Below are 14,365 nucleotides of genomic sequence, written 5' to 3' on the forward strand. Positions count from 1 at the left end.
ATGTGCTTATTAGTCATTTGTATATCTTCTTTGGAGAAATTTCTATTCAAATCTTATGCCCATTAAAAAAATTGGATTGTCTTTTTATTGAATTGAATACTTCCTTGTATTTTCTGGATACAAATTTTTTGCCATACATTTGATTTACAAATATTGTCTCTGTGGCTTGCTTTTTTACTTTCTTAATGACATCTTTTGAATAAAAATTTTTTGAAAAAATTTAAAATTTGGAATAATAAAGAATCACAGGACCTTGCAAAGATATTATCTAGAGGTCCTCTGCACCATTCATCCAGTTTAACTCCCAAATTTTGAATTTTGATAAAATTCAATTGATTAAACTTTTTCTTTTACAGATCATGCTTCTTGGGTTGTGTCTAAAAAAAGCCTTTGCCTAACTCAAAGTTCTTGACATTTCTCCTGTTTTATTCTAAAAGTTTTACAACTTCAGTTTTTACATTAAAATCTCTGATTTTGAATCAATTTCTGAATATAGTGGGAAGGGTCTAGTTCGTCTCTTTGTTTGCTCATTTTGCATGTGGATATTCAGTTGTTCCATCAGCATTTGTTGAAAACTCTCCTTTTCTATCAAATTGCTTTTGTCAAAAATTAATTGGCCATATATATAGGGGTTTATTTCTGGACTCTCAAATTTGTTCCATTGATCTATATGTTTACCCATGTGTCAATACCAACCTATTCTGAGTACTGTAGCTCATATTAAATTTTAAGATTAGGAAATGAAAATTATCCAACTTTTTTGTTTTTCAAAAAATTTTGGCGATTCCATGCTTTTGGATTTCCTGCTTCCCAGGTGGCTCAGTAGGTAAAGAATATGCCTGCAATGCAGGAGACACAGGAGACACGGGTTTGATCCCTGAGTTGGGAAAATCTCCTGGAGGAGGACAAGGCAATCCACTCCAGTATCCTTGCCTGGAGACTCCCATGGACAGAGGGTTCTGGGAGGCTAGTCCATAGGGTCACAGTCAGACACAACTGAAGTGACTTAGCACAGAGCACACACATACATTTTAGGCACAGGTTGTCAACTTCTGCAAAAAAACCTGCTGGAATTTTGGTGGAGATTGAGTAGAATCTAATGATCAATTTGGGGGAGAACTGCCATCTTAACAACACTGAGTCTTCCAAACAGTGAATATGAAATGTCTCATCTCTCCATTTAGAACATATTTAATTTTTCTCAGCACTGTTTTGAAACTTTCAGTGTTTAAGACTTATACTTCTTTTGCTAACTTTATTTATATGTCATATTCTTTGTAATATCATTGTAAATGGAATTGCTTTCTTATTTTTGTATTCAGATTGTTCATTCTCATATATAAAAATACAATTCATTTTTGTATACTAATCTTGTATTCTGTGACCTCACTGAACTTGTTTATTAATTTTAATAGGGGTTTGTGTAAACACATGGGTATATATTCCTTAGGATCTTCTACATTTAGAATCATGCTGTCTGCAAATAACATTTCCTTCTTCCTTTCTAATCTGGATATGTTTTATTTCTTTTTCTTGTAATTTTATTGGCTTGAACCTCTAGCATGATGTTAAACAGAAGTTGCAACAGCTGAAATTCTTGCATTTTTTTTTACCATTAAAGTATGATATTAGCATTAGCTTTTCATAGATGCCATTTATCACATTGAAGAGGTTCTCTTCTCTTTCAAGTTTGTTGAGAACTTTTACTATGAACTAGATTTTGTAAGTGCTTTCCCTGCATTTATTCAGATGATTGTGGGTTTTTATCCTTTATCCTATTAATATGGTATATTACTTGATTTTAAAAATTAAACCATCTTTGCATTCCTGGATTGAATGGTACTTCACCAGATTGTGTAATCCTTTTTATATGTTGCCAGATTCAGGATCAATCTGACTTTTAAAGATATCCTGACTTTGAAAGGAATACAAAAATTAACATTTAAGGTTTTAATTACTTATTGAAAACTAGAAAATTCAAGTATCAGTTTTATTCATCATTAGGACCAATAACCCCAAAGTTTCAAAACATTTCTATTGAATATAATCTATTTTCCAGTTAACACTGTACAATGTGTTTTCAAACTATTCATTCTTTTTACACTATAGAGATATTATATTCACCTGGATGAGAGGAAGTCAATTTAATTTTTCAAAAGCTTATTATTAATTTTTCAGTGACATCTTTGAGATCATTATTCATTTAATCATTATAATTATACATTCAAACTCATAATCTTTTTGAAAGGTAAAAACTCAGACAGTTCAAACTATGCCATTTTAATTTCTAGTTCTGGTTTTGAACAGTGAACATTACAGATTTATCTCCATTATCATCCTGTTTTTTCAAAATGAGTTTAAAAAGGTCATTCTCTTTTTTACAAGCTAGAAAGTACCCTTTGTACAATGAAGACTCAAATTGTATCTTATCATCATGTCCTGGAACACTTCTCTGAAAGAATATGATGTCACTTCCTTCATTATCAATGTTATCAGGAGGATTCATTTCCTATAAAGAAAAAAATTGCTTAATTTTTGTAGGACATGACTGATTTGAATATGCGCAGTTTATTTTGAAATATTGCATAGAACTAAAGAAGTTTATGTTCTCAAGAATTAAGGAAAAAAATCTCTGAATGTAGGAATACTGATCTCCTCTCCCTGTTAATCTCTAATCTTCCACTCTTCTTGACCACTTTGGCTTTCCCCACTATGTAATGCACATTTAGGTCCAGGCCTCTGTTTTTCCCAATATATCCATCAGATGATTTCCTTCTCTCCTTTCCCATTCAGTGGAGTCCATTATCTGCTCAAGATGAAGCTGAGTTCCAGCAAAGACCACAGCCTTTTTAGGCTAATATCAGGTCTTGTCTTCTTCAACCATTCACAACTGTAGACACTGATGACCTTCAGCCATGAGCCTAGGGTAGCTCCAGTTTGTGAACCAACTGTGAGAGAGACAGGAAGGAGCAGGAATCTCAGCTGCTTCCTTCAGTGGAGACAAGAACCGAAACCGGCTATAAATAGACCTGTCACTTGTTCCAGGTCTTGGTCAGCAACTTTTGGTGCTTCCCTGCCAAGCATTTCATTTCCATAGTAGTCCTGAATTTCTGTCCTGGAAGTAGTCTGTCTCTTGGCTGGACCCTGCCCTGGGAGGTCAGATGGTGATTCCTACATCTCAGTGGCAGAATGGGGTTTTCCAAAGAATGGCTAGATCTCTTGAAACTATAGCCCTGCTGGTCACTTAACTGACAGTACTGCCTGTGCTTTCCCCATTACCGAATCAGGCATACTTTTCAGGATGGACTAGAAAATGTGAGCACCTCTTCAGGTTCTTTCCATGTTAATCCCAGAACCAGTAGAATATTTGAACTTTATTTTCACCCTCTGGTAGCAAAGATCTTCATGATCCTAACCAAGGACTGACAAAGAGACCTCCAAACCCAAAACAGCATCCTGGTATCCTCCTTAGATGCCTGAAAGGACCTGGATTTCCCCCCTAAACTTCTCAACTGGAATTTATAAAGCTATAACTCTTGACCTTTGTCCTTTATCAACAAGTGTGAATCTGATTTAATGACACTATAAACTAGTTCTCCCATTCTATTTGTCAAGAACTATTTTCATCTTCCTGACACTGCCCCCAGTTGCTCAGTAAGAGTCTACTTACATGTGAAAGTGAAGAGTTAGTTGCTTAGTCATGTCCGACTCTCTGTGATCCCATGGACTATAGCCCACCAGGCTCCTCTGTCCATAGGATTTCTCAGGCAAGAATACTGGAGTGGGTAGCATTCCCTTCTCCAGGGGATCTTCCTAAACCCGGGATTGAACCTGGGTCTCCTGCATTCCAGGCAGATTCTTGACCATCTGAGCCCCCAGGGAAGCCCCCACTTACATATAGATCAGGCTTCTCCCAGTTTCTGATTCTGTCTCGCAGCTGAATTAGTTTTCCTCTATCCCACATGGCTTGAGCTTGGCCATCTCCCTCCTTCCCTTCTGATTTTGTTGCTAAGTAACAACTTGCTTAATCCTCTCCACCCTGCCTGTCTACCTCCAGGCTTCTAAAGCCATTACAGTAACTGAGCTTCCTGACTGTCAGATCAGGGAACAGGGATTCCACACTGTCACTTGAAGGGGTCGTACTTTGCTTGAAAGGGAATGGCTAAGGGTTTTGTTTTGGAGGCTCTATTTGTTACGGATGCACTGATCTTACTTGGATTATATTTTAGCGTGGCTTTTCCCTCTGTCCCAAGTTGCTTCTTTGCATGTCTGTGAAGGTCTTACTTTAACTCTCAGTGGGAACTGGGTGATCTTTATTGTAGTTCTTTATTGGCAAATCTCCACTCAGAAAGTCTTCATGACATGAGATTCACTTTTGAAATACTGCCAATATGTGAGCATCCCCTGGCTGCTCTCACTGGGAGGAAAGTTTTCTGAGTCAACCCATATCTATAGTTGGTTGTTTATCTAATAATAATGGAAAAAATAGAGAAAAAAAATGATGGAGAATAGAGAAAAAAGCAGTGGCCAAAAAGAATTTATATCTGGCTTTGAGATACATCATACATTGCTTTACAACTGATCCTATTAATTTTGTTCACTTAGATTAACATTAAAAATAATATATATCAACTGAATGTTATGTTGCAAAGTTATAGCAAGACTTAGGCTAAGAAGCAGGAAAAAAATGATTAGGGGTTAAAATATTATCATCATAGTTTACACAGTAGAGGGTTTACAGAAGAACTAATAACTTCATTTCTTGTAGCAGGACTTATTCTGGAAAATCACATGTAGTTCTTAAAATAAAATAATTCATAAATTATTCTGTTATTGTTTATCTATAGGTTGATTATTCAGAAGACCTGGATTATGAAACAAGTGTTGAAGACCCTCTTTCCCTATGGCAAACTCCAAAAAACTATGATGTTACTACAGTAGGTTAAAGAGTTTAACAATTTTCAGTAACAATTTTAATGGTTCTCTACTTCTTGCTATTCTTGTCCAGACAAAAGGTGGGACTGTGGATATTTGGGCTTTCTAATTTTGCACATAAGTATGACTAAAACAAATTAAGGCTCAGTCTTACCTTAAAGGAAACAATTTTGTTCTCACAGGAGAGAGTAGACATTTTCTTACACTGCACAGAGATGGTTACGGCCAGACCTCTAGTGAGGCTGTCCTTATACATATATATGATAAATATGGTCTGGGGTGCATTATCTGAAACAAACATTAATGAATAAGAACATTAGTTAGAAGAATTTTTGCAAATAAGTATTTAGAGGAGTTAGTCAAAAGGTAATCCTTAATAGGCACATTTCCAATCCCATACTCTGAGATTCAGCCACTTAGCAGGAGACTATATACAGTGATTCATACATTCTTTAAAACATATTTAAGTATGTATTATAATACAAATACAGCAGCTTTTTAAGTATGTTAGAAATACTCTGAATTTTAAAAGATTGTCTTTAACTTTTAAGCACTAAATAGAATATTAAAGCTCTATCTGTTAAGATAAAAATTCAGCATTTTTCAAGAGTGCACCATTCACTTTTCCAACTCTGCCTAAAGTCTCATATTTGAAATTCATACCCTGGAAGGCACAGTAAACTTACGCATTTTCTAAGGCACTCTAAATTTCTGGTGGAAGATAGACTTACTTGCAGTGCTTATATATTTATATTTAATGTTTAGTTTTGAAAATGTTATCAGCAGTTTCAGCTATCACCAGCAGATATTAAGGATCCAACTCAATGAAGATCACATAGAGTTAATACTATTATAGTGAAGGGGTTGATGATTCAAGGATAGGTTCAAACAGCATGACCCCAGCACTATCTTTATTGCATCATTTTTTCAGCCCAACTAAAAAATATGGATTCCCTATAAAGTTTCTTGTCAGTGAAATTACACCACTATGACTTTTCATGTAAGCTACTGTCTGTCACAGACAATGTAAGCAGTTAAATGGAATAAGAAGAAGTAGGTTGTTATTTCCATATTTACAAATGTATATTAAAAAATACCTGAACAGTCAGAATCAGGCATATCCTCAAAGACAGGTTGATTTCCCTGGCTAATGAAGAGAACTTGGTCGTTCAAATTTCGTATGATTGAGAGCTTAGGTTCAAGCTTGCCAAAGTGATCTGATTCCAGGTCTTCTAAAATGCACATGAAATCTCATTAAAAATTTTTTTTTCCCAAATTTACAAATAGGCATACAATTTTTTGTATTAGAAGCTAAGGTAAAATTGTACAGGGTTTTTCAATGGACTTCCAGGGGCCCCTTGATTCATGTTATCACTCAGAACTACTCTATTTTTAAAATCTTCGAATATCCTGCTTTTGACCACAATCTTTTATCTTTTTAGTCTCCTTAACACTTTTCTTTCACTTTTTCCTGACTCTCGATTTTCTTCCTGTCTTCCCTTCCTTCTCGATGCAGCCTGGACCTCATGATTCATCATTTAAAATGTACCCTTTTGCCACTGTCTTAAATCCCAAACTCATTTGTTTTTCCACTGCAGAACTCTAAACCTGGCTGCTGAATGCACTGCTGGTAACCAGTCATACAAATGTACAAATTGGTGCTATAAGGAACCTTCTTTTCTGGTTCAACATTCTCTTCCATAGTCCATAGCTGCAATTTGAAGCCTTCCTCATTCTCCTCAGGATCTCTACACCATCATCTCTGCTTTCACTTTCAGCAAATGATTTCCTGCTACTTCACTTACAAACTTAACTAGGGCATCACCTCTTATTTCCTCTACCCTTCTCGTCCCAAGGGATATGTGAAGAGGGGGCCTCTTCTGGTATCTAAGGCCAAATTCATCTGTGTGTAACATGTACTTTCAATGACTCAATCATTCCCTCTCTTCTGTCGACTCAGCAATTTTACTTACTGTATTTTATCCTGAGGAAATAGCAGATAAACGTGTAAATATTTATCTACAAGAATGTTTATGGGGTGACTTTTTAAAAAATTTTTATTTATTTGGCCATGTAGGATCTTCATTGTGGGAACTCTTAGTTGCGGCATGTGGGATATAGTTCGCTGACCAGGGATTGAACCCAGGCCCCCTGCATTGGGAGCTTGGAGCTTAGCCCCTGAACCACCAGGGAAGTCCCTATGGGATGACTTTAATAATAAAAACAAACTGAAAAAAAACAAAACAAAACTGGACACAACTTAAATGTTCATCAGTTGGGAATTGATTCAATAGATTTTGATATTTCCTTACTATGAATTATCATGAATTTAGTATAATTATAATTTAAAATAATTATTAATTGCCATGGAAAGATGTCTATGTATATTATATTAGAAAAAGAAGATTAAGTATGGTATTTTATTAATACATATGTATAAAACATCAAAATAATAGCAATGAATATTTTGAGGTTATTTTCATGTTTTAATTTTTCTTAATTTTCTTATCTTCATTGCCTGAATTATTTATTATAAACAAATATTTTTATAATCAGAACAACATAAAGCTTTTCATTTTGAGATTTAAAGCACCTCCATCAACAGAATCCCACTCTAAATCCTGTCTTGTTTCTTCCCTCCTTGTAGTAGCTGAGCTTCTGGTAAGAATTGTATCATTTCCTTACTTTCCATTCACAGTTCTACTCATTGCAAGCTTCTACTCACTGGCTCCATTTTTCCATCAAACTGCTTTCAGCAAGATCACCAAACTCCCTGTTGCTAATTAGAATAGATGCTTTCTGGCTATTGATTTTCAAGGCTGCAAAATTCAACACAGTGCCTATTATCTCCATCTTGAAACGCTCTCCTGGGGTTCCATGGCATTCTCTGTTTTTCTTCTTCCTCTCTGGCTACTCTGCTCTGCTCTTTATTAGGTTCTCTTTCTACTGAATCCTTTAAATATAAGTATTCCTCAGAATTTAGTCCATGACTTTTACTTTCTCATGCTATGCATTTCCTCCAATTTGTCATTGTTACTCTTATAGCTCCAGATGACATTTCTACATGTCTCTCACGTCATGTGCAGCTCAAATTTTTATCCTGAGTTTAGAACCACATGTCCAAAAATCTACTGGACATCTCCACTAGGAAGTCATACAGATAAGATCATCATTCACCATAGCTAAATCTATCATCTGTCTTCCTCTTTGCCTCTCAAACCTCTCTACCTTGCTCTTCCTCCTGTGTTTCCTATTTCACTGAATAGTACAGATTGCCTATGTGAAAAAACATAAGCATCATCTTTTCTTTGTTTCCATCCCCTTCAAAATACATGTCCTATTGATTTTTCCACATTTGTTTTTAATCCATTCACAGCTCTTCAATGGCACCCCACTGTGCCTATCTTAATTTATGTCACCATCATTTCTTAAAGGGACTACAATAATAGCCTCTTAATTGGCATCACCCTTTTATTGTCCACATGGCAATTCTTTATAGAATAGAAGCTAGAAGGAATTAAAATTCAATCTTAACTAAAGTTAACATTCAGAGATATGATCATGTTATCTTTCAATTTTAATGAATGACATGGTCACCTTGAATAAAGTTTATGTTTTCCATATTTCCCTTGCAGTTTGGGCCATATGACTAAATTTGAGTCAATGGAATATGAGTGGACTTAATGTTTACAACTTCTAAATAGAGCCTTTCTTTGAAAAGAGTGGACCTGTCTTCCTCTTATTTTGAACACTTTCTTGCTAGCTGGGATATAGGTTCAGAAAGTGTGATGAAGATTTTCAAGTATGTAGATGAGTTCAACAACTAGGGGATGATGGAAGAGAAAAAGAAAAAGTTTAGATTCCAATATCATCAGGCTGTATCCAGCCATAAAAATACTGAACTGCTGCCTACTTGGATTTATATTCAAGAGAAGTTTTTTTTTATCTTATCCAGTTACTATATTTTGGGATCTCTTTGTTATAAAAAACTAATCTGTATCCTACCTCATACATGTTGTGCTTAATGAATCCCCAAAACCCAAACATAAGGCTGAGATTCCATATATCAGAATAAGAGAAACTTATCAATCTGCATCCTATTTTTTCATTCCTCTCTCATTATTTTCCTACTGCTGCTCTATTCCCATTCTGACTAATTCGAGTCCTTATACATGCCATGCTTTCTTTTGCATCTTGATATTTGCATGTATTCATCTCTCTGCCCAGAATACCTTCTCTTGGCTAACCCCTATTGACTTTTCAATTCTGAACCTCCTTCAAATTGCCCTTCCAGAATCTACTAGACTAAGTTAGGTGCCCTTCTATGTGCGCCCATAGCATCCCCGGCCTTTCTAACACTCCACATTCCAATTGCCTTCCTAATGGGCCTGCTTCTCCCATTAGAACTTTGTTTTGCTCACCATTGTATCGGAGTGCCTAACATAGTGCCAGAGATACAGATGCCAGTACTTGCTGAATCAAGTAAAGAGGTGTAGAGCAATCTTCCAGAAACATGAGGAGCTATATGACAATAGTATCGCAATAAATCTGGAGAAAGAAAGCTGAAGGAATAGTATTTTTCAAAAGTTCCTGTTTTCTATTTTTAGTCTAGTAGGGATCACACTATGAATGGGGAAAGTGCTATTTTTAAGGAAAAGTATGAGAAACTGGTGACCTTTAATAATTTGGGGGTCTGTTAGGAGATCATAGGCTTTATATGGGTATGAGCCTCTCCGAATGCCAGAGGGACAAGGGTTGGGTACATTCACTTCTTAGGAAGACTTACTGACTCAACCTCACTGGTCTGTTTGCTCTACCCTCCCCCTTCTCCACTACTTCCAGAATTCCCTGCACCCTGGGAACCTGCCAGGCTTCTTTCCAGACCATTCTGAAGGGGAGGGTTGAAGAAGGAAGATGTTCCTGATTTTAGGCAACAATTCTCATTCTTCAGTACCCTGTTCCTATATACACCAGAGAACACATGACTTGCTGCTAATCTCAGGATCTGCATAACAGGCAAGGTCTATTTTGGAGATTCTAATAGCTGAGAATTTCCTAAGCTGGGAGAAACATATTTTGTTGGAAATTCTTTTTTGTATCCCTTATAGTCGTCTTTATTCCGAGGCAGTGCTAGTGAGTCCACATTCCTTTGAGGGAATATTAGCTTCTCAAATAGACTGGGATCAGTTTCTATCAGCTGAGAATGGCATTATGGATGTGTCTGTGGGATGTTTACTCAAGTAGCTATCTATTTTGCAAAGAAAAAGAAATAAAGTTATACTTTACCACCATTTTCAGCTAAAGGGGGAAAAAAAGAAACAAAATATGTTAATTCTATATTTAAACTCAGAATGTCCTCTCACAAACCCTTTTATTACTCTTTTCTGCCCCTCTGTATTCTTTAACCCATATCTTACTGCTTATGGCCTTTGCTGGCCTCCATAAAAATATATAATCATCCAAAAGTTTCCATAAAATGAAGCTAATTAGACTTGGTATGTTCTTGGGTATGGTAGGTATAAAACCTAAATCTAGGATTCATAAATTTAAATTTGTAGCTAAAAAGAAATTTTATAAAGTGATAGATTTTAATCTTAAATTTATTGCTTCGATGGAAAGTCACCAAAGAATTTTCTATGAAGCTTTCAAGTGAAGCCCAACTGCCCAGGGAAGATTAATCATAAGAATCTGTTTTTATTTGTCAAACATATTTACATAAAATAACTCACAGAACTCCAGATTTAAGATACATATCTCTTATGTAATTTGCCAGTTTGCTTTGGGAAATTGTATTACCCAAATGTATCTGATTTTGTGGGATTTGCATGACAGCCACCTTCTGGGTGGGCTACTATGAACTAATTGCTGGGAGAGGTGGCAGGACAAAGTATTGGGACCTTGGACATACTACGATTAATTTCTAGAGGCCCAATATTTTTTTTCCAGAGAAGTGTGTATATTACAATGGAATCTGGTAACAAAAAACAAGTGACTTAATAGTTTGCCTATAACATATTTTCTAGTTGAATTGTTGTTGTTCAGTTGCTCAGTCATGTCTGACTCTTTGTGACCCCATGGACTGTGGCATACCAGGCTTCCCTGTCCTTCACCATCTCCTGGAGCTTGCTCAAACTCTAGGTGAATACATGTGTCTAAACCCTGTACTTGGCCCACTGTTTTGAACTTACCTACAAAATAAAGTGTATTGTTAATAAATTTCATTTCCACAAAGCTGATGCAATAGTCTTCTGGTTCTGCAGCCATCTTTATGCCTAATGAAAGCAAACAGTCACCTGTTAAAAGGTAGTGATTATTCCTTTCACACAAAAGGAATCTTTTACCACTCACAGCCTTGTTCTGTCCTACCTCCAATTTCAGAAGTCCAGCATGCTGATGAACACTCTGGACATTTAATAAATGACAGGAGTCTTCAGTTTATGAATGCATGTGTTCAAATGTACTCTTGCAAACCATTAGATATTTGAAATCTAGATAATGGAAGTATATTCTCATTAAACAGTGTTATAAAGGGAGGATAAGTTGTCCATTATTGAACTGATTTACTATTCCAGTATTTTGTTAGAAATATGCATATGTTATCAGTATAAACATAGGAAACACATCTAATCCTGTCCTTTAACTAGGGACTGGTTCCATCTCTGCCTTACAACCAACAGGATTCTGTGAGTGAAAGACTGAAGACTGCGACTTCACTGTCAAAGTGCTAAAGGTGAGGCAATGCTAAAAATGGTGTTTCTGCCTGGAGTAGGGGTGGGGTAGAGAAGGCTGAAGGGCTCTGCATCTTGATGGCTCCCTCTCTGAGCCAGAGGAGCTTTTGATCTGGAGTCTGGACTGGACTATGTTATGCTTTTAGCACAAGTAATACATAAATACAATCTTTCTGTTAAAAAAAAATCAAATATAGAATTTGAAAATGCTAAGAATTTTTTTGCTCTTTTCCTCTGTTCCACTCCACCCAACCTCACTCCAAAATGGTATGTATCCTTCCAGACCTTTGTTTATTGAGCAAGGGTTCTAAATCTGGGAAATCTTTGAACTTGGATGGGGAAAAAAAAAACACACAAATATTTTCACCAACTTCTAGCTGAAATTTAACAGTTCCTTCCATTATGCTTCAGGAAACAAACCACAGTATTATACACAGTATCTGTGACTATCATTAATAGACATACATATTTTCTACTGTATTATAATTGTTGCAGAGATCTTGAAATATGGCTCATTACTACTTTGAAACATATGGAAGTTATTATTTTCAATGTGACATCTTGTTATTTAATGTGCAAATAAAGACTCACATATAAATCTATTAAAATTTGTTAAATTTTTTTTGGTAATTCTTTAATTATGAAGGATTTCCTTTCTAATCCTAAGTATTTAATTTTATGCATATAAAAACATGATTCTGAAAAGGACTCCACAGACTCACCAGATTGGCCATGGGAGGGTCCATGTCACAGAAATGATTAAGAAATTCTACTCTAGACTTCAGAGGTCCATGGCTCCCTGAGGACAGTTATGGTTGGTCCTCCAAGGAAGATGGTTAGGACAAAGTTGTCAATTGGTTTATATGCCTATACTTAGAGGTGACTCAAATTTTTTCTAGCACAGTTTGCTAGAGGCCAAACATATATAGAAGAAGGAGGAAATTAAAACTCAGGTGAATACACTTAACTCATATTGGTGCTGCTGCTAAGCTGCTTCAGTCATGTCCAACTCTGTGCGACCCCATAGACGGCAGCCCACCAGATTCCTCCATCCCTGGGAGGAGGTGGATATTCAGCGACTGAACTGAACTGAACTGAACTGATTCCATTATATACACCTCATCTTCTTTACCCATTCATCCATTGATGGATACTTATGTTGTTTCCTGATCAGTTCAGTTCAGTTCATTTCAGTTGCTCAGTTGTATCCGACACTTTGTAACCCCATGGACAGGAGCACACCAGGCTTCCTTGTCCATCACCAACTCCTGGAGCTTGCTCAAACTCATGTCCATTGAGTTGGTGATGCCATAGAACCATCTCATCCTCTGTTGTCCCCTTCTCCTCCAGCCTTCAATGTTTCCTAGCATCAGGGTCTTTTCCAGTGAGTCAGTTCTTCACATCAGGTGGCCAAAGTATTGGAGCTTCAGCTTCAGCTTTAGCATCTGTCCTTCCAATGAATATTTAGGATTGATTCCCTTTAGGATTGACTGGTTGGATCTCCTTGTAGTCCAAGGGACTCTCAAGAGTCTTCTCCAACACCACAGTTCAAAAGCATCCATTCTTTGGCACTCAGCTTTCTCTATGGTCCAACTCTCACATCTGTACATGACTATTGGAAAAACCATAGCTTTGACTAGACAGATCTTCGTTGGCAAAGTAGCGTCTCTGTTTTTTAATATGCTGTCTAGGTTGGTCATAGCTTTTCTTCCAAGGAGAAAGCATCTTTGAATTTCATGGCTGCAGTCACCATCTGGAGTGATTTTGGAGCCCAAGAAAATAAAGTCCTCACTGTTTCCATTGTTTCCCCAACTATTTGCCATGAAGTGATGGGCCTGGATGCCATGATCTTTGTTTTCTGAATGTTGAGTTTTAAGCCAGCTTTTTTACTCTCCTCTTTCACTTTCATCAAGAGGCTCTATTGTTCCTTATCACTTTCTGCCATAAGGGTGGTGTCATCTGCATATCTGAGGCTATTGATATTTCTCCCGGCAATCTTGATTCCAGCTTGTGCTTCATCCAGCTTAGCATTTCATATGATGCACTCTGCGTATAAATTAAATAAGCAGGGTGACAGTATACAGCTTTGATGTTTTCCTTCCCCAATTTGGAACCAGTTCATTGTTCCAAGTCCGGTTGTAACTGTTGCTTCTTGACCTGCTTACAGATTTCTCAGTAGGCAGGTAAGGTGGTCTGGTATTCCCATCTGTTTCAGAATTTTCCACAGTTTGTTGTGATCCACACTGTTAATGGCTTTAGCTTAGTCAGTGAAGCAGAAGTAGATTTTTCTTTGAAATTCTCTTGCTTTTTCTATGATCCAGTGGATGTTGGCAGTTTGACCTCTGTTTCCTCTGCCTTTTCTAAATCCAGCTTAAACATTTCTGGAAGTTCCTAGTTCATGTACTGTTGAAGCCTAGCTTGGAGAATTTTGAGCATTACTTTACTAGCATGTGAGATGAGTGCAATTGTGCGGTAGTTTGAACATTCTTTGGCATTGCCTTTCTTTGGAATTGGAATGAAAACTGAAATTTTCCAGTCCTGTGGCCACTGCTGAGTTTTCCAAATTTGCTGGCATATTGAGTATAGCACTTTAACAGCATTATCTTTTAGGATTTTCCATATCTTGCCTATTATGAATAATCCTGCAATAAACATAGGTTTGAATATATCTCTTTGAATTAGTGTTTTTGTTTTCAACAGAT

At 36.6% G+C, this 14,365-nt stretch overlaps 1 protein-coding gene across 3 annotated transcripts in view; it reads right to left on the bottom strand.

Annotated features, from left to right (window-relative positions):
* Positions 1–395: 395 nt before the first annotated feature.
* IL18 (interleukin 18) overlaps positions 396–14,365 on the bottom strand; it is a 28,425-nt gene continuing 14,455 nt past the window's right edge. The window contains exons 2-6 of one of the 3 annotated variants that reach the window (XM_040257988.1): positions 11,124–11,207; positions 10,222–10,233; positions 6,033–6,167; positions 5,090–5,223; positions 396–2,509 (exon numbers count right to left, since the gene is read on the bottom strand). In XM_040257988.1, coding sequence (XP_040113922.1) covers positions 2,288–2,509; positions 5,090–5,223; positions 6,033–6,167; positions 10,222–10,233; positions 11,124–11,199 — 579 coding nt within the window. In that variant the 5' untranslated portion in view covers positions 11,200–11,207 and the 3' untranslated portion in view covers positions 396–2,287. The remainder of the gene's footprint in view (positions 2,510–5,089; positions 5,224–6,032; positions 6,168–10,221; positions 10,234–11,123; positions 11,208–14,365) is intronic. The other 2 variants (XM_040257990.1, XM_040257989.1) reach the window with 2 other exon arrangements.

This window comes from Oryx dammah, unplaced genomic scaffold (genome assembly GCF_014754425.2).
Source record: "Oryx dammah isolate SB20612 unplaced genomic scaffold, SCBI_Odam_1.1 HiC_scaffold_17, whole genome shotgun sequence".
Taxonomy (NCBI): domain Eukaryota; kingdom Metazoa; phylum Chordata; class Mammalia; order Artiodactyla; family Bovidae; genus Oryx; species Oryx dammah.